At 39.7% G+C, this 22014-nt stretch overlaps 1 protein-coding gene across 2 annotated transcripts; it reads right to left on the reverse strand.

Moving 5' to 3' along the window:
• Positions 1-455: 455 nt before the first annotated feature.
• Positions 456-19316, reverse strand: tp53inp1 (tumor protein p53 inducible nuclear protein 1). Of its 2 annotated transcripts, none has more exons than XM_067600401.1 (4): positions 19086-19316; positions 13147-13533; positions 6369-6900; positions 456-5476 (listed from the first exon to the last, which is right to left on the reverse strand). In XM_067600401.1, exons 2-4 carry the CDS (start codon positions 13271-13273, stop codon positions 5254-5256), a joined length of 882 nt encoding a protein of 293 aa, XP_067456502.1. In that variant the 5' UTR covers positions 13274-13533; positions 19086-19316; the 3' UTR covers positions 456-5253. The 2 variants fall into 2 exon arrangements, with proteins under 2 accessions (XP_067456502.1, XP_067456503.1); XM_067600402.1 differs by lacking the exon at positions 19086-19316 and adding an exon at positions 15821-16984.
• Between the last annotated feature and the right edge of the window lie 2698 nt (positions 19317-22014).

Here is a 22014-nt window from a genome sequence, read left to right on the forward strand (position 1 = left end):
ACTTAAGCTTTATGGCACTTACTGGTGTTGTTGTCTCCTGACTAGATCCCTGCTTGTGTTGTATCAGTCTCATATGTATGTCGCTTTGGATAAAAGCGTCTGCTAAATGAAATGTAATGTAATATTTTGGGGTTTTAGACTGTTGGTCAAAACAATATATTTGAAGCCTGGGACTCAGAGGAATTGTGACATATTATTAACTAAATGATTAATACATATTTTTTTAAAAATTGACAGATTAATGAATAATGAATTTCCACAGCAAGGCTACAGTAAGACATCAGTTGAGATGTGAAAGTGTTAAAGTTACTGTCTAGTTAAGTGGAATCAGCAGCAGGTTTCATGCTCGTACTATGACGTTCATTCTTGTATCCAGGACAAATATTAAATGTTAAATGAAATGAAATGATCATTGACTTCATGGATGCAGAAGAAACAAACAGAGACGGAGGAGCTGCGTATGAAAACATTTATTTTAGGCTAATAAGAGATCACATGTATTAACTATTACAGTTTGAAAACAAGATGACCCCACTTTTTTAATTAGCATTATTTTTTTTTCTGACATCAGAACAGAGTGAATTGATCTGTCATACATCCAAAAAAATACAAAGAAGGAGACCAGTTATGTTCGATAAATAATAAAAGTTAACCCTAAAATTCCTACACCTTTTATTTTATTTTATTTTTTTTTTGGCAAAGTGCTGTATTATTCCAGTAAACTACAACAAAAAAAAGCAAAATTTCTAACACTTGGTGAAAAATAAAAATGCCACAAAATATTCTTCACACTGTTTTTTTTTGTTTGTTTTTTGTTTTAAATGAACAACAGGAGAAAAAAAAGAGGTTTTTGCTACATCATTCTGTCTGGTTTGTTGAGTCATTATAAAACCTGTACAGGAGCAGGATGGGGGGGGTTGGGGGGGGGACAAGCTTCCACCGAGTGGTGCATAGTTGGTGTCTGATGTCTTGTTTTCTTTATTTACGTCCACTCGGGACATACAAAAAAAAAAAAGAGAGTTCAAGTTCTTCATTGATGCATTGTCGTTACAACATTTCAACCTGGAAGGCACGTGATCCACAAATTTCAAGGCATTGAACAAAAAAAAAACATTATAAATCCCTGTTAGTCTAATGATAGAGAGATGAAACTGAAAACAGAAACTAAATAAAAACAATAAAGTCTCCGAACAGCACGAGGAGACAACAAATCCTCACTGCATGTCTCCTCCGATCCCTTCTGTCTTTTAGTTCGTCCTTTTCAAAACATTGTAGTAACACAAAAAAAAAAAAATATAACATCGTCCATGATTGCAAAGCTCGATAGTAGAGAGAGACACACATTCGAGGAAAATAAAAAGAAAAGCTTAAATACACCAGAGAGAATCACTCCATCACTATCATCACGAGTATTTACAGCGAACCATACAGACGCCTAACAAACGTTTGTTAGTGCTTTCTTATTAATGCTACCGTCCCGTCAACACAACCACAGAGACACAAACTCCAAGTCAAGATTTGACTGAAGATTCAGGAAAAAAAAAAAAAAAATCCAACACACACACTGCAAAAAGTCTCATCGCGAGAAGCCACTGAATCTTCACTGAGGCTCAAAATCCTGTTTTTATTCTGTGTGTTCAAACTGCACAGACGTTTATATTTAGTGTCCGAGCGTCTTCAAACAGTATCAACGCCCCGAACTTCTCCTTTAAACTGACTTTCTTTATTTTTAATCAGCCAATAAACTGGATTTCTTTGAGTAAATCAACAAAATGTGAAATTAGAGGTTTTCTTCTCTTTCACGAACACAAAAATAATCAGAATTAGTGAATTTATGTTGGCAGATTTTACACACGTCTCCAGGAAATTGAGATTTTAACAGTCAAAGTGAGATTTTATATGGAAGTCCATTTCCGCCAAGAAAAAAACAAAAGTTAAATCCTAAAAAAAAAAAAAAAAATCCTCATGGTAAATCAGAATTAGAGATACTCTAAAGTTTGAGATAATAAGTCAAAATTTTGATTTCTTAGATATATTTTAACCACATCTTTTACTTAACAAGACAATATTTTTTAGTTAAATATATATATTTTTGAGATAATAGGTCATAATCTGACCTACTAATTAAAACGTTTTACATAATTTTGAGTTAGTAAATCAAAAATGTGAGATATATATATATACATATACATTTTGGGTTTAATAGGCAAAAACATGAGATAGTCAATAAAATGTTTGACTTTTTTTCACAATTATGAGATGATAAGCTGTAAATTATTCAATATAAGTCATACTTTTGACTTTCTATCTTATAATTATGACTTCATGTCTCATAATTCAGACTTAAAAAGTCATAATTTTGATTTCCCACTTGTATTGTTTTTTTTTTTTTTATCTCTGTCATTCCAATTTCAGATTTTTTTTTTGTTTTCTGGCAGAAATGTGCTTCCATACATTCAGTGACTTTGTTGGATGATTAACTTCTCCTGCAGTGCGGCGACTCGGCTCGGGCTCCACTTTCCCTACAGCAGACACATGAAACAACTGACAGTCCACCATCGCAGAGCGCCAAGACCAAGAACAAACACTTAAATGTTAAACTAAACAACTAACAAAAAAAAAAAAAAAAAGGCTAAAGATCATTGCTACTTTTTTGGTTTAAATATTTTAACAATTTAACAAACTGTGACTAAGTTAACATGGAAAATAGAATAGTTAAAAAGCATAAAGTACATTTCTAAAACCATGTTAGGTACACTTGAGCAAAAAATAAAATATAAACATTGCTGAAAAAAAAAAAAAAAAGACCAACAGTTTCTCTCCATCTTGATGGATTTCCAACAGTCGACTGAGAGCGTCAATAGTTCATTTTCACAGTCCTGGGACCAAGATAAGATTCTGAGACACTATAAAACCAAAAAAGTTGATTATTTCTCACAAACATTTTCACGAGGGAAAGCTCGCCGGGGACAGAGCTGGAAAAAAAGTCCGAGCACGCACAAAGAATCATCAGCCGTCAAGTAAATCTGCATTTTCCTAAAGTGTAAAGGTGATTGGTTGTGACCCTGAGAAGTGGACTGCAGATTTTTTTTTTTTAAGAACAAAAAAAAAAATTAATAAAAAGAAAAATTTTTCCATTTTCTTTTCTTTTTTTTTCCAACCATCGTAACACTAACACAACTCTACAACCATGCAACAGATTTGCACACTAACATAACCAAACATACCTAAGCAAGAAACCGTAGACGCATATATACCAACTTCATACTGATATGTAATTTGTTTTTTTCTTTTCAAAAATATTTTGGAAGTTTTTTTTTTTAAATACATTTTTTTTTTTTAACATTTCTATTCATCTCAAAGCTACCGTTAAAACAAGGCGTTTAGTGATATTTAACCCAGTAATTTTTTTTTTCTTTCTTTTTTCAAGAAAATATTGTGAAAAGTACTGAATTACAAAGTCAGAGGCAGGTTCAGCCGCCGCCGCCGCAGGACGAGCCGTGTTTAACAGCAGGGTGACGCTGCAGGAGAGCAGATTTTTTTTTACATTTGAAGGCAGGAAATTAAAGGAAAAATCCCCTTAAAATGCTGTAAGGCTGTTGACAGAGGTTACTGAATGGTTTTGCATCGCTGACTTCATTACTTACTGTGTTTTTCTTTTCTTTTGATTTCAGTTCCTCAATATTTTGCAGTTTAAGTTTCTATCTCGAACCAAAGTCGATGATCATAAAGGGAAGAAACACACAGAAACTAAAATCTGTATCTGTACTCACAGGAAATAAACCAGAATACCGAGCAGCTACGAGAAACGCTCCGGTTTGAGTGAGAAAACATTTTGTTAACTCGTTAACTTCTCTGTTCTGTTTCTCATGTTTCAGATATCAGGCCGGATGCAACTTGCTCACACCTGGTGGCTCGCGTTCAGCTCTGCAAAAATGGATTTTTTCTAAACATAAACGGAGGTGGAATGAATGTTCTGTTGCAAACCGTCGGCAGTAGTTGCTACTACGGAAAGAAATTAAATACTTTAGGTTTTTCTCAGCAAGAAATTCTTTAAAAAAAAAAAAAACAAACCTGAAAATGAAGGTTTTATATTTAAAGTTCTACAGTCATGTAATATTGCACTTCCAGAGAGTTTAGGGGCTTTTGCAATTGAAGCAGCAGAAGCTGAAATATCCTGAGTTTTAGTCCCTATTAAGCTCCACAAACACTGCATCCTACATTTCCCATAATGCAACTCGATAGCATCTTTCCATTAGACGCCCTGCTTTCTGTTATAAAGTTGTAGTCTATAAACTGAGGTAACCGCGATGACATCACATCAGAAAACTGTGTTAAGTTGATTTTGACATGTAAAATTCACAGAATATCCCTTTATTAGACTAGCTGAAAGGCATTCTGGGAACTGTAAGATCTCACAAGACAAGCCGACAAAGACAGATTACAGATTAAAACAGTGTCGAGATGGTTTGAGGGGATTTTTCCTTTAAAAAAGGTAACAGCGACTCATTAGTTTCGAAACATCACGACTGACAACTTTTTGGGCAAAACTGCAACATGTTCAAGTGATTTTAGGGGTCTGAAACGTCTCCTGATGTCCTGAGAAGTTGCCTAAAAGGTTGCCAGACAGTCAGGAGACCACGCAACCCCTGCTATGACATCACTGTGACATCACCATCGCCGCCATCCTGCCTCGGGCGCTCTGCGAACCTGCCGCCGAGTAAAGTGACCTACAGCATTGATTCTACACATATAAGTTGTCCATGAAGAAGAAGAAGAAGAAGAAGAAGAAGAAGAAGAAGAAGAAGAAAGGGATAAAGAGAGGGAAGAAGACGTCGTCGTGACAACTCTTCCTCGCTGTGATTGGACACAAACAGAGAGAGGGAAACAGGAAGGAGGACACATGATGACCTTTTTCTTTTCACATCCCTTCTTCTCAGCATCAGTATGAAGGAGGAAGAGGAGGAAGAGGAAGAGGAGGAGGAGGAGGAAGAAGAGGAAGAGGGGGCAAACTTTATACCTGCTGGCCACATGAGCTGATAAGATTTAAAAGATAAACAAGCAGCCATGTTCCCTGTTTCACCATCTGATTAGAGACTGCGGTGTGTAACTGATGATGTAGATCGACTTGTTGCTGGTGTGTGTGTGACCAGTGTTAGTTTATACTGCTTAAAGGATCAGGGTCGAGGTTGATGATGATGATGATGATAATGATGATGATGAAGGTGATGCTGCCGGGAGGGGGGGGCCTCATCAGAAGTTGAGGTGTCTCTGGTTGGGCTGGTGCAGGTGCATGGTGCTGGCCTTCGCGGGGCGCAGCAGGTTGAGGCGTCGCAGGGCGTTGCGGGACAGCGGCTGGGCGTGCTGGGCGGCGAGGCCCGGCCGCTGCTGCAGGAGGCCGGCGCGGGCCGACAGCGCCGCGGCGTAGCAGGCAGAGTGGAGGCTGGAGCGACGCTGGACGACCGCCACGTCTGGCCTGCAGGGGGCGACAAACACAGAGGGAGAGAGAACTGTGAGACCAAACCAAGACTACAGACCTGTATTAGATATTATACAGAAATACTAAAGATACGCTTTAAAACCTAAGTATTGCAGTAAAAGTACATAAGTATTATGAGCTTGATGTAGTTAAAGTATTGCAGTAAAAGTAGTGGTTTGGTCCCTCTGACTGATATATTATTATATATGACATCATTAGATTATTAATAGTGAAGCATCAGTGTTAGAGCAGCATGTTACTGTTGTAGCTGCTGGAGGTGGAGCTAGTTTACACTACTTTATATACAGTTAGCTAGTTTAGTCCAGTGGTTCCCAACCTAGGGGTCGTGGCCCCTCCAAAGGGTCAGCAGATAAATCTGAGGGGTGGTGAGATGATTAATGGGAGAGGAAAGAAGAAAAAACAAAGTTCTGATACACAAATCTGTTTTCAGTTTTTGGACTTTTTCTCTAATCTTTGAGTTTTGCTGAAATATTGGATCATTTGAACATTTATTGAAATGAAAGCATGTGAGAAGTTTAGAGGGAAAAATCACTATTTGGTGGAGCTGTTAACAACTCATAGACATGTGAAATGTGACCCCGACTACACACTGCTTTTTGTAAGACGTCAAAAGACAAAAAGGTTGGAAACCACTGGTTTCATCTTTAACAATGTGTTGTATTTTAAAAGCTTGTTATATTATCCATTGTGTCAAATCTTCATCTGAAAAGTAACTAAAGCTGTCAAATAAATGTAGTGGAGTAGAAAGTACAATATTTCCCTCTGAGATGTAGCATCACATGGAAAAGACTCATTCTGCAATAATAAGTGAAAACATGTAATGAATAAAACCACAAAGCTTTTTTGAAGTAATTTCTGGAGCTCTTACCTGTGACGAGGCCCGTCCAGCGTGCGTCTGCCTTTCTCTTTCCCACCTGAGGCCGTCGGGGCGTTGGGCACGTTGCTGGGCAACAAGCCCAGCTCCAGGTCGAGGGAGCGGGGCAGGGGGTCGAGGGTCAGCCGGGGGGGGCTGTGGTGGGCGTAGACGGACATGCTGGGGTGTTCGATCAGCAGGTTCTCCAGGGGGCTGGTCTCCAGGAGGACGGGTTGGCTGCCGCGGCCGGTGAAGCAGGGCGGCGGGGTGACGAACCAGCTCTCCTCCAGAGAGCAGGCGTCCAGGCGCAGGAACCCGCTCTCCTCCTCTTCCTCGTCCTCCTCTTCGTCCTCCTCCTCGGCGCCGCCGTCCGGGTCGGTGTCGGCCGTGGAGTTGAGGGAGGTGCAGGAAGCGTAGCGGATGGGGGGGCTGGCCATCGGGGAGGGGATCATCACCAGGTCTTCCTCCTCTTCATCCTCCTCCTCTTCCTCTGGGCTGACGGTGGATCCGGAGCGGCCGTCGCCACACTGACTGGAGCAGGCTTCAGCTGCACACACACATCAGAGGAATCAATTATATGATCAATCGATTACAGAGCGGTTTCTACTAGGGCTGTGCCCGAATACAAATATATCAATCGGCAAAGCACAAATAGTGGGTTTTTTTACGAATATTTGTTTCATACAAATATTTTTAAAATTATTTGTTTTCAGGAAGAAAAAAAAAACACGTTAAACACCAGCGTGCAGGTCGGTTACATCACTATCTCAGTGTCTCTCCTCTGCTCCACTGTGACGTCTATCAGCAGGTCTTAACGAGGGGAGTCACATCCACCTGCTACATGACGCACATTTCCTAATTTGGACATCAGTCCCGGAGTTGGGGGTGTTCCCCAGAGATAAAGCTGAACTACTGACATGAACACTTATTGTAACACTTTAATTTCTAAAATTAAAAGCGTAATAAAAACAAAAACAGGATTTTTAAGCCTCTTTCCACTTTTATTCGAATACAAATAATTTTGCTGCCTCAACAAATACAGATACAAATACAAATACTGGGCTCTCTGCACATCCCTAGTTTCTGCTTTATATTTATAATTCATATTTCAAGGAAGTAAAGGAGTCATAAAAGCAGATTTTCTCAGAACTCTTGTTACATTTTAAGGTTTCTATCTCTGATATTTCTGCGTCCACTCAGTAGAATCAGCTTCATCGACAGCTGATATTTGAACGAGTCAACAGCAGCGCGTCTCTGTCCTCATTCAACCCCCTGATATACACTAAAAAACGGACACGCAGAGCAGAAAGCAGATGTGCACATGTGCTGTCAACATGTTTGGAGACACTCTGAATCCACGTCGTCACTTTGCTGACTTTTTGTCAAGTTGCATCGGACAAAAAACATCTGACAGCTGACTGTAAAATATATTCAGTTAACGTGTAGAGCTGCAACAATTTTGATTATCAATTATAGTAAAATATTTGCTGGTTGCAGCTTCTTTAATGTGAAGATTTGAAGCTTTTCTGTGTCACAGATGATAGAAAACTGTATGTTTGGATTTATGACTGTTGATAAGACTAAAAAAGACATTTGTCACCTTTGGGCTCTAAGAAACAGTAATTTTTTACTATTTTCTGACATTTTATAGACACAAAGAGTAATCAAGAAAATAATTGGCAGATTAATTGATAATAAAAATAATAGATATTTGCTTTTCCTACTGTGAAAAAGTCCTACGGAGATGTTGTTTCCGCAAGAGATGCTCCTGTTGAATTTTAGATGTTTTTTTTGCATTCTGCCTTTATTAGAAAATAACAGTTGAGATACAGGAAATGCAGGGACAGAGAGAACCTGACGCTGCCTGTTGAGCAACACAAACTAAACCTCATTCACCTCCAATATGATGAAGGAGCCACAAATTACAGAAACAGATAAAAAACAGTAAAGCTAAATGAGAAAATATGTGTTTTTGTACTTCAGATGACCCTTAAATGTCAGGTTGGCGTCTTATATTTTCACCACAGAATTTACTGGACCAGCTGTTGTTTAGCTGGTAAAGACGTCACTACTTTAATTGTGGGAATCTGATTGTATAATCGATCTCTGGTGTAACGTCGTCGCTCTGCCAGCAGGGGGCAGCGTGGCCTGTTTGTGCAGCAGCAGCAGCAGCAGCAGTGTGATGTAAACAATCATTTTCTTGCACAGCCACAGAGAGCTGCAGGACGACTTCCTGACAGCTCAGCATCACATGTTCAACACAAACCGCAGCCTGCACGCATGTCTCTGTTTGTGTCTGCAAACACGCCTCTGTGTGTCCTGTTAAACCCGTCCTCTGTCTCCTCTGTCTCCTCTCTCACACCGACACAACCGTTTAATCTCCTCACAACCACCTGATCCCTCCTACACCAAGCCTCAGATACTGACCGCTGCACTTTTTTTTTTTTTTTTGGTGCACATAAATCATCACAGACGTACTGTGAACGTGCCAACATCTAAACACTCGCAAAACAGGCTGTTTGCCAGAAGCTGCAGAGCGGGGAGGGGAGGGGAGGGGAGGGGGGCTCCTTTTGATCCGACATCAGCTTCTAATGATTCACAGAAGAAGACGCAGGAAGTTATGAAGTGGAAAGGCAACATGATCTCAAGCTGGCAGACTGGACGCTAAAAATAAATCGACCCGAGCAGACGTCTCTGTTTGATTTCAGTTCTGTTTAAGGACGTTGTATTTTTATCCAGCAGTCAAATAAAGCCTGTAAATAAGAATTGATATTTGATCTTCATCGCTTACCCCTGCTGTGTTTTATCTTCCTGCACAAAACAGACGACTGTCGGACCGAAGCGACTAATGAAAAGCAGCAACTTGGCACCTTCATCAAATGATCTCCTCATGACCTTCTGTCCTGTCACTGTTTACTGTATGCATGTAACTCGCTTTCCATGCATGTGAGAGAGTTTTTGGAGCTCGTTTCCACACGTGACATTAGTGACTCACAGGAAGTTCACAGAGGAATCCTTGTTTACCCACAACAGCACCGAGAGAGAGAGAGAGAGAGAGAGAGAGAGAGAGAGAGAGAGAGAGAGAGAGAGAGAGAGAGAGAGAGAGGCTGCAGAGTTGCTGACTCAGCGCCCGGCAGGCTGATCCGCAACGGTTTATCCTCTCAGCGGGACAAACCCCCCCCCCCCACCCCCCCCTCGCTGTCCGACTCCATTATAGCAGCTGATCTCTTCCTCCAGAGGCTGCAGGTGTTTTTTTTTGCAGAGCGAGGAGGAGGAGGAGGGAGGAAGAACAGGCCTCTACAGCAGCAGCAGGAGTCAGACACTGTTGTTGTTGAGTGTTTTTTTTTTACAGACTCTTGGCAGGTTTTGTGTGTGACGGGTTAATGAGGTCAGTGTGGCTTTGAATGAACCGACTGACCTTCAACACTTTATCAACCAATAAAAAAAAAGCCTGCAGAGTTTCAGCACAAACAAACATCTGATCTCAGCTGCTCCGGATGATTTCACCTCAGTCGAGCTTTGACACGTTTCACTGATCATAAACAAACACGGTTGCACGTCACGCTCACACGTCTATCAGCTTATTGCAACAGGTGATTAGTCAATTAATTGATTGGTTTACGACTGTTTTGTTAATTGATTTATCATTTATCACACAAGAATAGAGCTGCAACGATTAAAATAAAGTTAACCGGCAACTGTTTTGATAATTTAATAATAAGTTTTGCTTCTCAAATGTGATGATTTGATGCTTTTCCTTGTCATAAACAGCAATAAACTGAATATCTTTGGACTGTTGGTCAGAAAAAACAAGACATATGAAGTAGAGCTGCAACAATTAGTTGATTAATTGATTATTTGAAGTCACTTTTTAAGAGGAAAAAATCCAAATTCTCTGATTCCAGCTTCTGAAATGTGAATATTTTCTGGTTTGACATTAAACTGAACATCTTTTGGGTTTGTTTGGGACAGAACGAGACATTTAAAGTCATTATCTTGAGCTTTGGGAAACATTTTTCTGACATTTTATGGACTAAACATCTAAATCGATAAAGTTGCAGCTCTAAACGTGATGCCGCCAGTATTTTCAGTTCTGTTTATGCTGCGTTCGGTGTACGCCGGCGTTCGTGTTAGCATCCATCCAAGTCTGCACTGAGAGATGTAGAAAGTATCATTCGAGCTGCATATTTTTTTATACTAGTGTGGATATGATGAGTCAGTTTCACTACCTAAATATTTTGAGGAACATAAACATGTTTTCAGCAGAACTCACTTCTTCATGCAACAAAACAACAAGTTCTCAAATGTTGAAATAGTTTCAAACTGACAGACTGACTGTGAACGTGTGCAAACACTTAAATACTTGCTGACACATTTTTGGTCGATACTGAAAAAAATATTGAGGTTCAACTCTTTGCAATCAGGCCTCCGGTGGTCCGACGAACCGCCAGCACGACTCTGATCAGCTCAACTCTTGTTTTTCTGATCATTTTCTTAAACAGCAACATCTGCAGGGGTTGAAATCTGCAGTATTGACAGATTTCCAAAACCTCGACCGGTCGATCTGTTTCTCTTTAAGTGGAGTTTATCATTCTGACCTTCAGCTGGAAAAAAATTGGGACATAAATCACGCCGGGATCAAAGTGTTTATTCAGGTCAGTTCTGAGATTAAATCACATCACGTTGCAAAACCAGAGAGTCTCTTATTATATTTAAACCATCAAACATCCATCAAACCAGATCACAATCTCGCAGCTTCATGTTTTTAGCAGGAAGTTGACAACGTACCTGAGAGAAACACGAGGCTGAGACCAGGTGTGTCTGTCAGGAGGGACGTCAGAACGTCTCTGTGCCCTTACATGTCCACCTCCAGCAGCCTCTATTTTTACCTCCTCTGGCTCCTCCGACGCTTTTGTTTGACCTGTTTACAGGTTGACTTGCCCATAAACTGCCTGATGCCCCCCCCCACCATCACCTCCTCCTCCTCCTCCTCCTCCCAGCCAGAACTGGGCCAGTCTTCCTCTGCTCTGCCCCCCCCCCCTCCCCCTCCCCAAAAATATTCACACGCCTGTGGAATCGGAGACGGGTCAAGTCGTGAGCGGCGGTGGGTGAACGGTGGGCCAAACTTCACTCGGAGCCTTCTGGAAGTCACTACAGTGTCATGTTTGTGTACACAGCGAGTGTGTGTGTGTGTGTGTGTGTGTGTGTGTGTGTGTGTGTGTGTGTGTGTGTCGTGTCTGTTTTGATTGGGACCTTTCTCTGATCTCAGACAGCTCTGGAAAGTTGGCCCCCGACTCATAGCTGCCGTAACAAAATCTAAAGTTGTTCAGTAACTTTCCTTCCTGATCTGAAGCCTGTCGCTTTATTTTCTGCTGCTTCAACTCAACCAAATTTAAAACATATTTATTTGTTACTAATTTATTTGTTGTGTCACTTTCAGACATGCACCTCTTTAGATGATTGTAATAAACAGTTTGACATGTTTGGATGTGAATCATAAACAGATTAAACTTAAAGGCTGCAGCAGCATGAAGATATCAGATTAACAGAGCGTCTCGTTGTCTCGTCATGAGAGATTTATTACTCAATTATTACCTTTTACTGCACAGAGACAATAAAATCAGGTTTATAGACCATGAAACACAATTTGAAGGTTTTGGAGAGAATCTTTTCATGTTAGTTAAAACTTTAAAATGAATTAAATTAAAAGAAAAACTGTTTTCATCCATTCCAACTGCATGTTTTTATTACTGGTTTATTTCAGCTGCTGGTGTCTGTAAATGTTTTTATGTTGTATTTCTGAAAGTTGGAAGATATTTTTGGGGCATTCATTAGTTGAACAGCTGACGACAGGAAATGAGTGAAGAGAGAGAAACGAGGAATGTTCACTAAAGGTCACTGACCGAACTCGAACCTGAGACGTTTAAGACGCTTTCTAATTAAAGAAATTAATACACTGAGTGGAAAAAAACTGAACTACGATGCCGTGGTCATCACTTTATAAATACTCTGTCCACTAATTGATTAATTGACTAATCACTGCAGCTCTAGTTTTTTTTACCTCCACATGATTTTCTCATGAGGCTTAAAACAAAAACATCTTGAGCTGGATTTGCATATTTGACTGGTTTTAAAAAGCTATAATCTGTAATTATTCCACATTAAAATGTCTAAAAACAACTAGACCTATGTTATATATGTTGTTGAGTTGTGTACTTACATTCAAACCCAGAGAAATCTGTAATTTAATCGAAGTAATGGACCGTTTCATTTGGTCGCCTGTCGATGGCGTCATACCTCCTCTACCAAAGAGTAAACACGCACCAGATGCATACGGCGGCGCTGTGTTTGTCCGCTACAATGGCGTCTACCAAAGAGTAACTTACACACATACAAGATAATACATCGGCGTTGTGGTTGTTCCACACAAACTGTTATAAATGGACTTTTATTCAGTTTTAAGCCACATTTTCATGATAAATTTAGGTGGTTTTTAACTATATCTTTTAGCCGGAAGAAGGATTTTAGTCATTGGACGTCTGGATCTTAAGTTATCAGAGAAATAAACTGGACAAACGTTAGCAGCAGCTCGGCTAACAGCCCCTCCAGGAAGTCCGGTGGTCACCAAACACAGTATTTTAACGATTTTAATCTGCATATACGTTTGTTTTTGGAGAGGAGGAGACCTCTGCGGGTAAAAACAACAACTCCCATGATCCCTTGCTACTTCACACCGTCATCACTCCGTCTTTTGTTATTCTTTTGATTGAGACCGCTAGCTGTTGTTACTTACCCAGGTAGTTGACCAGGATCCAGTCTTCATCCTCCTCCTCTTCCTCTTTGCCGTCTCCGGGTCTGCTGCATCGACTCAGCTCCTCCACGTCGTCCCCGAACAGAGCGCTGGCGAACCTCTGGAACATCCCGGGACGTCACGGGGGGGCGTTAGGTGGAGGGAGGAGGAGGGGCTGGGGGAGGCGCGTGGCTCGGGGCGACGGCGGGGGGGCGTGGCGGGCACTTTGGTCATCAGCTGCGGGGTTCACGGCGAGGGAAGGGCTCCGGAAAGGTGCTAAAGTGCATCAACAGCGTGTGGTCATGGATCATCTGAGGGCCAGCAGGAGCAGGCTGGACATCGCTCAACGTCACGATCGAGTCAACGAGTGCAAAAGTACAAAACAAAGTCCTGAAAGAAGAAAAGAGAAACAGATTTAATCTACATCAACAGACTCCAGATTCACTAGTGATGAACCTTATTCACTAGTGATGAACCTTCATCATTTCTGCTTCCTGAATGTTTTATATGACTGGAAAAATATTGAAGCTGTGAGATTATTTATGTTTCAGGTCAAAAGTTTAGACTAATCACCAACTATTTGATTCAATCTTGAATCTTTTTGAGAATAAAGAAAAAAAAAGCTAAAATTCTCTGGTTCCAGTTTCTTAGATGTGAATATTTTCTGGTTTCTTTCGTCTCTCTGACAGTAAACTGAAGATCTGATGATGAAACCAGATATTCCAGGTTGCATCTTTGGGAAACGATGATTCACAGTTTTCACTGTTTACTGACATTTTAAAGACTGAAAAACTAATCGTCCGAGAAAATAATCGACACATTCATCAATTATATAAAAACTGTTAGTTTTATTATTTATTATTTATTAATTAACTGTGATCTGCAGCTCTGGATAAACATCTAGAAACAGACTCACTGAGACTGAAACAAACTGCTGTTACACCTTTTAAATTTCTACTCTTGTTTTTTTTACTTAAGTTTTAATATTTTGGTGCATTTATTCTTTTATTTAGTCCAACCAGGAACATCAGTGTGTGTTTCCAGGTGTTTCCAGGTGTTTCCAGGTGTGTAAAATGTAGTTTTTAAGCCTTTTGTGTCTCTAAAAGGAAACTTTGTGAAATCTGATAAAACTGCCTCAAGTGATGCGAGTCGAGTCGGTGTCGTTCGGGGCTGAAGACTAAAAATAAAGGCTGAGATGTTCAATCATCTTTTCCACAGAGTGTAGAGAGTCAACAAGATATTCAACCACATCTCCAAGATACAGAAAGAAAAAACTAACTGAGTTTCCATTAAACTTTAAATAACAGAGAGCCTGAAACAACATGGATTTATATTTATATATCTATCAAAAGACAGAACTCCCCCATGCACAGCCAGTTATATATATATATATATATATAAGGTGATAATCAACATTAATCACTGAGATGACTTTACTTTGCACCTGTGCTGAACGAACCTGAAAAAGCAACAGATGAAACATGTTGTTTGTTCCTAATAAAGTCAAGCTGTTCATTTTGATTATCACCTTATATAAATATGTATTTATATATATATATATATATATATATATATATATATATATATATATGGTATGTATATATTTGTTGGGGTGTAAGTGACAGACGCTGCTGTGTGAAGGTATTTTTCCAGTAGAAACGGTTCTTTTATTTGCAGTAGACGAGGGGACTTTTCACTCTAAAATAGAAAATGGGGTCAGACTGTCATTTTAAAAAGCCAAGAGTCTCAGCAGGCGGCCAAATAATTATTAAGTTACAGGTAACCTTTCAGCAGATGCTGTGTATTCTTAGTGCTTCACCTCGCTGCCTCTTCAACACCGAACCTTCACACTTTTCATGCAAAAAATAAAAATTTTTAAAAATCAGCTGAGATTTATGTGCTGTGGCGTGTTTTTAATGTGATTTAGTGCTTTTTTTCTTCTTCCTTCTCTGCTGTTTTGGCCACAACTTTCTCAATAAAAAGGAGATTTAGATCTGAAGTGACAACCGTCAGTAAATTAAGACTTTTTAAAAAGAAGAAGAAGAAGAAGAAGAAGAAGAAGGAAAGTTTTTGTTTTTCTGGTCAAAAAAAAAAAAAAAAAAAGACCCAAAAATCTGCCTGAAACCATCTGACAGTTTATTCCAAAATGAAAAATACAAAACCATGTGAGCTGCTTCCTCAGCAGTTTTAACTCTTTTAACAATAACAAGTTTATAGTTTTATGTCACAGCTGAATGTCTGACTGTAGGATGACTGTAGGATGACTGTAGGATGACTGTAGGATGACTGTAGGATGTGACACCTGGAGAGATAAAACTCAAAAAACTCACAACGAAAATTCAGAAAAATAAACTGAATTTTCTGTAATTGTTTGTTTTTTATCATCTTGTTACACCTTATTTTTTACCTTTGTGACACTTTAGCTGAGATTTAAACAATAAACTGATACGATTAATCATTTATAGTCGTTTATCAATCAATAAAAAGTCACAATTTCTGTTTCCAGCTTCTATAAATATGAAGATTTTCTGCTTTTCTCTGTTTTCTTTCATTGTAAACTGAACATCTTTGGACATTTGAAGACGTTTAGGAACATTTTTCACTATTTTCTGACCATTTAGAGACTAATTGATCGATCAATCACTCAAGAAAACAACTTAATTAAAGTTCTCATCACCTGCACTTGTCTGGTTGTAAATGACGTCATATAAAGTGTGAGAGGAGCCTCGGATACAGAGATGTAGAGAATAAAGACAGTTACTCGTCTGCAGGCCTGGTTCCTGCAGAGTGAATCACTGTAACTGAGGGCGGATTCGTTTCCTGTCAGGTCTGATGGAAGCGAGCAGCAGCTGCAGTTGTGGAGCTGATGGAGACGAGCGGAGAGAAGCTTCCATAAATAAAAGAAGAGGATACGCAGACACAGCTGGCCGGCAGCCGGTCGCCTCTTCACGCTGCACGTTTTCACACTGATGGAGGACTAAACGAGATCGGTGTCACCGTCCTCCTGCAGCTGCTGTATGAACAGATAACTGGCACAGTAAGAGCAGATTAGAGCCAAGAGAGATGTTTCCACTTCAAAATCCTGCTTCTGTCGCTCAGTTTAATTTAAGATCTCTCTGAACTGCCAGAACGTAGACGACAGAGGAAGAGGAGTTGATAAAAACGTCACTCTAGTTGCTTCCACTTGTTACTGTTTGCTCATCAGAAGCAGCAGGGCGGTTAGTTGCCTGTTGTTGCCCTGAGTTTTGCCTCACAGGCTGCGTACAACCATCTGATTGGTGGAGCTTGTTTAAGCTCTTCAGACAACATGAGAATGGAAAACTGCTTTTATGTTTTTTCTGGATCAATATCTGCTGAATCCATTCATTGATTTGTCTGTAAATATTAAATAATAGCCGTTATGATGTCACACAGCCCACAGTGTCGTCTTCAAATGTCTTCAAACATATTCAGTTTCCTGTCAGCTGTGATAATTCATCATGTCATAATTTGAGAAGCTGAAACCAGAAAATATTTGGTATTTTTGCTTTTAAAAGAATTACAATTAAACAATTAAGACAAATATTTGATTATCAAAATAGCTGCTAATGTTTTATCTTTTTCTTTTGACTGACAGTTGACAGTCGTTACATGTAATATTCAGCCTGATCAATCACCAACATCACTGATGTAAACACCTGTTGCCAACTAGAGCTGCAACTAACAGTTATTTTCATTATAAATTAATCTGTCAATCATTTTCTCAATCTATCAATCAGTTGTTTGGTCTATAAAATGTCAGATATTCAGTTTACTCTCATAGAAGACAAAAGAAACCAGAAAATATTCACATTTGAGAGATTTTTTTGTATTTTTCCTTTAAAAAATGACTCAAAATGATTCTTCACTTGTCAAAATAGTTAGCGGTTAATTTTCTATTGATCGACTAATTGATTAATCGACTAATCATTGCAGCTCTACAAACATGACTGATGTAAACAAACCTAACATAACCAGAAAACATTAACTGAACTGTGTTTTCGGTTGTTGTCTAGTTTTTGTATTTTTTAAACCTATTAATCAGTTTGGGAGGAACAGCTGATTCCAGTATTGTGTTTTTAATCTTGGTAACACTTTAAATCGCGGAATGTGCCTTTAACATTTAAACTATTCACAAACACTACGTCTGTTCACCACCAGGAGGCGGACGTGTGTTTTTTTTCTCGTCTCATCAGCCGCCAACAACTCAAAACGTCCAAATGTCGGATTTTTCTCTGCAGCACCTGAACGCGCGGCGCGTTCGAGGCAGGTTCATCCCTCGGCTGTGATGCGTTTAAATCCTCTCGCCCTGGCTCGTATTTCTCTGTTGTCATATTCATTACACGTGCAGAAAGAAATAGAAATCGCTCGCTCTTCTTCTCTGGAACAAAAGCCAAACTCCGCCTCTGTAAACACCGAGCAGCTGTGACGGAGAGACGCACCAAAAACTCAACAAGGTCTCGACCGACTGACTGACTGACTGACTGTCACACCGACAACAAACAGCAGCAGCAGGCCGATAATCTGCTGCACCTGTTCCTCCTCTTCTCCTCCTCAGTCCCGGGACACTTCAGGAATAAACAAATACCAGATATGAATCCATTCTTCTCGCTATAATCACCAAAACACACAAAGGAAAGCTGATCGGGCTGTTTTATGGGAGATTAATGCTGTTAAACGGGTCACGGAGTCAAAGCTGCGGATTTCTGTTGAACGACACCGCAATTAATACATCTGTTACATCATATCCCGCATTATTTATTCATCCGAGCGTAAAATGTGCTGTAAGAGAGGTATGAAGGACGCTTTAAATCCTTAAATCTGCTCAGGATTTAGGCTCCAGGAGGTCTCGTATCATCAGGGATGGACGTATCTTTTAAATAGCAGATATGAGTTTACACACATCTGCTTATTACAGCAGAAATAGAGTTTAATAGCGTTCTGTAGGCAGAAAATAGAGGAAAAATGCCAATGACAATCCACTAGAGCCCAAGATAATGTCTTCAAATATCTTTTTTTGTCTGACCAATCATACAAAATCCAGAGACAGTTAATTTACAATAATATAACACCGACAAAAGCAGTAAATCTACAATTTATTGAGCATTTTTGCTTGTTACAAGAACTGCAACAAAGGATTGTTCTTATAGATGATTATATGTTCCTTAATCGATTGTTTGGTTCATTAAACAGCAGAAAATAGTGAGAAATGCCAATCAGTGAGCTCAGAGTGACGTCTTCAATCTGCTAAATAGTCCTCAATCAATAAAAACTGACATTACAATGACACAGAACAAAACCTCACTTAGAAAAAGCTGGAAACAGAGAATGATTAGCATTTTTCATCTAATACATGACCGATTACAAAGATGGTTGTCAATTAATTATCTTTCCCGTCGACTAATCGATTAATCGGCTGAGTCTTGTGGAGCTGAATGCGGTTTAACGACCAGTCTGTAGGACAAAAAAGACGAACTGGTCCGGTTTTAATCTGCAGCAGCAGCAGCGTCGGGACGGTTTAACTAGAAAAGGAAGGGGAGGAGGCTGTAATTCAACACCGGCAGGGCAGGACCGCAGAGCTGCCTGTTTAACTTTTATCTCTCGAAATATATCATGAAAGATTTTCCAGAACACACCGGGAACTTCTTTTAGTCGATGGCGGAAAACACGAAACGCTGCAGCTAAAGCGAGCAAAAAAAAAAAAAAAACAACAACAAAACAAAACCGCCGCAGCAGCGAGATAAAAGCGATTAAAATACATCTTTAACGATCAATAACACAACATAACTTATCAATATGTGTCTGTTATATGTGTTGAAAGTGTCTCTGCTGTTAAGTGGATGGAAAAAAATGTAATTAGCATCAGAATAAAAAAAAGGCACCGGAGCCGTTAACGTTCACGGAGGAGAAAACAAAGAGCTCACCTGCGGCAGAAGCAGAGGATGTAAACGAGCTGAAATCGTGATTAAAATCCTTTAAAACTGAGGTAGAGACGTTACTTTTCGAAAAATAGAAAAACTTGAGGTTTCTTCGCGGAAGAAATAAAATATAAAAAATGTTAATTTCGGGGTTTTTTATTTTTTCTTTACATCGGGAGTCACAGTGCGGTTCAGCTTCCTTCCTTCAGTCCCCCGACTGCTCTTTCTTTTGTTGTTGTTGTGGGGCTCCAACAGCTGATCGCCGTGACGTCGCCAAGGACAGCCTATCGGAGGGGACGGGCTTGGAGTGGCTCGACCAATCACAGAGCGCGGTACGGGCTGTCACCAACCCACGTGACTCCCCCCCCTCTGTCCCTCCCTCCCTCCTTTCTCCTGAAAAGGGCATGACTGGGCAAAGGTTTTTGGGAGCAATAACAGGGCTAAATGTGGGGCTTTTTTTCCTAAAATATTACATAAAGAAACCAACATCCGGGTCGAGCTGCAGTGTTTCCTGTTTTCTGAGTATCCGCACACCCTTTAAACGCCACACCCCAAGAAGTTTCCATAACAGAGTCATAAAATACAGCAACAGAAAACAATAAGTGGAAGCTTTCAGAAATATATTTATTGACATCTTCCTCTCTGTTTGCATGTCAAGTTCACAAAGACGACAATTTGAACCCGGCTGTGTAATAACTGTCAGCTGGTGTGGTAACTGATAAAAGTTTGTCATTTGGGCCTTTAGATCTTCAGCTACACAACATCTTTTAGTCTCAAAAGTAGTTGAGTTCAGTGCGATATTAGATTTACTGAGCAAACAGTATAATTCAGTAAACTGAGGCTCGGTTCAGGAAGCAAAAACATAAAAACCAAATAAGAAACCATCATCTTAAATACCCTGAAGAGAGAGAGAGCGCCTCCCAATGTGGAGCGTCAGGGTTCCTCCCATGTCACAAAGTCCATGTATCTTCCACCATTAAAACCTCCACCACCAAATTTGATATATTGCCAATAATGATCTCAGCTTTTTTAACATTAAGGCAAGTTACTTCACCTCTTTTTCGTCTCCTCTTCACCTTTCTTCACCCTGCTGTCACTTCATGCTCCTGTGGGCAAGTGGGCAAGTCCCTTATCTTCTTCCGCTTGACATATTTATGACACTCTGCTTACATCAGCACCTTATTATATCTTCTGGTGGGCGCCACCTCGGCCACCATCAGGCTCTGGCTGCTACCTGTGTCCACTCATGCAAACAATTTTGGCTAAACATCTATGACACAGTCCACGTTGCCTATAAACCATTTCATACACCCACATTACCTCTCCACCTGATACAAGGACACACATATATTAAGTCATTTTGTTAGGATTAAATATATTATATGCATATACAATGTTAATCAAATATGAAACCACTACACTGGCAGTGAAAGTTACTAAGGCTACTTAAGTACAATTTTGAGGTACTTGTACTTTACTTGAGTATTTCCATGTGATGCTACTTTCTACATTTCAGAGGGAAATATTGTACTTTCTACTCCACTACATTTATTTGACAGCTTTAGTTACTTTTCAGATGAAGATTTGACACAATGGATAATATAACAAGCTTTTAAAATACAACACATTGTTAAAGATGAAACCAGTGGTTTCCAACCTTTTTGGCTTTTGACGTCTTACAAAAAGCAGTGTGTAGTCGGGGTCACATTTCACATGTCTATGAGTTGTTAACAGCTCCACCAAATAGTGATTTTTCCCTCTAAACTTCTCACATGCTTTCATTTCAATAAATGTTCAAATGATCCAATATTTCAGCAAAAATCAAAGATTAGAGAAAAAGTCCAAAAACTGAAAACAGATTTGTGTATCAGAACTTTGTTTTTTCTTCTTTCCTCTCCCATTAATCATCTCACCACCCCTCACATTTATCTGCTGACCCTTTGGAGGGGCCCCGACCCCTAGGTTGGGAACCACTGGACTAAACTAGCTAACTGTATATAAAGTAGTGTAAACTAGCTCCACCTCCAGCAGCTACAACAGTAACATGCTGCTCTAACACTGATGCTTCACTATTAATAATCTAATGATGTCATATATAATAATATATCAGTCAGAGGGACCAAACCACTACTTTTACTGCAATACTTTAACTACATCAAGCTCATAATACTTATGTACTTTTACTGCAATACTTTAACTACATCAAGCTCATAATACTTATGTACTTTTACTGCAATACTTAGTACATAAGTATTGCAGTAGTATGAGGAACAACAGTTGTTCCTCATACTACAAGTGTTGCAGGAGTTCTCGTCTTTCTGATTCCGTGCACCTTGGAAGTAGGTGAAGTTGTGCCAGAGACCCTCACTCTGCATCTATAACATCTGACATCAGAACAGGAAAAAATGGGAGAAAATCACAAAAAGCATGATATGTCTCCTCCAAAGTTTGAAAGTGCTGAATCATTTGCCAAACATAAATATCACTGAATGAAATTGCAACGTCTGGTTTTACCTCCCGTGAAAAGTGTTTCTTTAGTGAATTGACCCGTTATCAGAAGATGCTGATACAAATATGTGGAACAGCATATTTGGGTCAACGGTGGGTTCAACAAACCCCATCAGCCCTAGAAGAAGACATTAGGAAGCCCCCCCGCCCCCCTCCCTCTGACCTCCATCCAATCCATAATCTGGAAGAAAGGCTTTAAGCTTCAGACAAAAGGCGGCTGCTGCACAGATTTATGTCATCCTGTGCATCTTAAACCATCAAGATGGTCGTCAATAGAGAAGAAAAAACTGTTAAATATTCTGTTCCTGATCTCCAACTGTGATGTTTTTCTCTCTTGTTGAAGTTCTCGTTGTTTTCTGGTCGTCAGTTAAACTTTAAAGATTCTTTCTTCTAGCAAAGAGTTCAGATGTTCATTATTCTTTATTCT

Source organism: Thunnus thynnus, chromosome 10, assembly GCF_963924715.1.
Source record: "Thunnus thynnus chromosome 10, fThuThy2.1, whole genome shotgun sequence".
In the NCBI taxonomy this organism is placed as follows: domain Eukaryota; kingdom Metazoa; phylum Chordata; class Actinopteri; order Scombriformes; family Scombridae; genus Thunnus; species Thunnus thynnus.

Excerpts from the sequence above, each read along its gene's own strand:
- tp53inp1 (XM_067600401.1), bottom strand. The coding sequence starts at position 13,273 with ATGTTCCAGAGGTTCGCCAGCGCTCTGTTCGGGGACGACGTGGAGGAG. Across the intron at positions 6,901-13,146 it reads GATCCTGGTCAACTACCTGG|CTGAAGCCTGCTCCAGTCAG; the intron begins GTAAGTAACAAC and ends GTGTGTGTGCAG. Across the intron at positions 5,477-6,368 it reads CTGGACGGGCCTCGTCACAG|GCCAGACGTGGCGGTCGTCC; the intron begins GTAAGAGCTCCA and ends CGCCCCCTGCAG.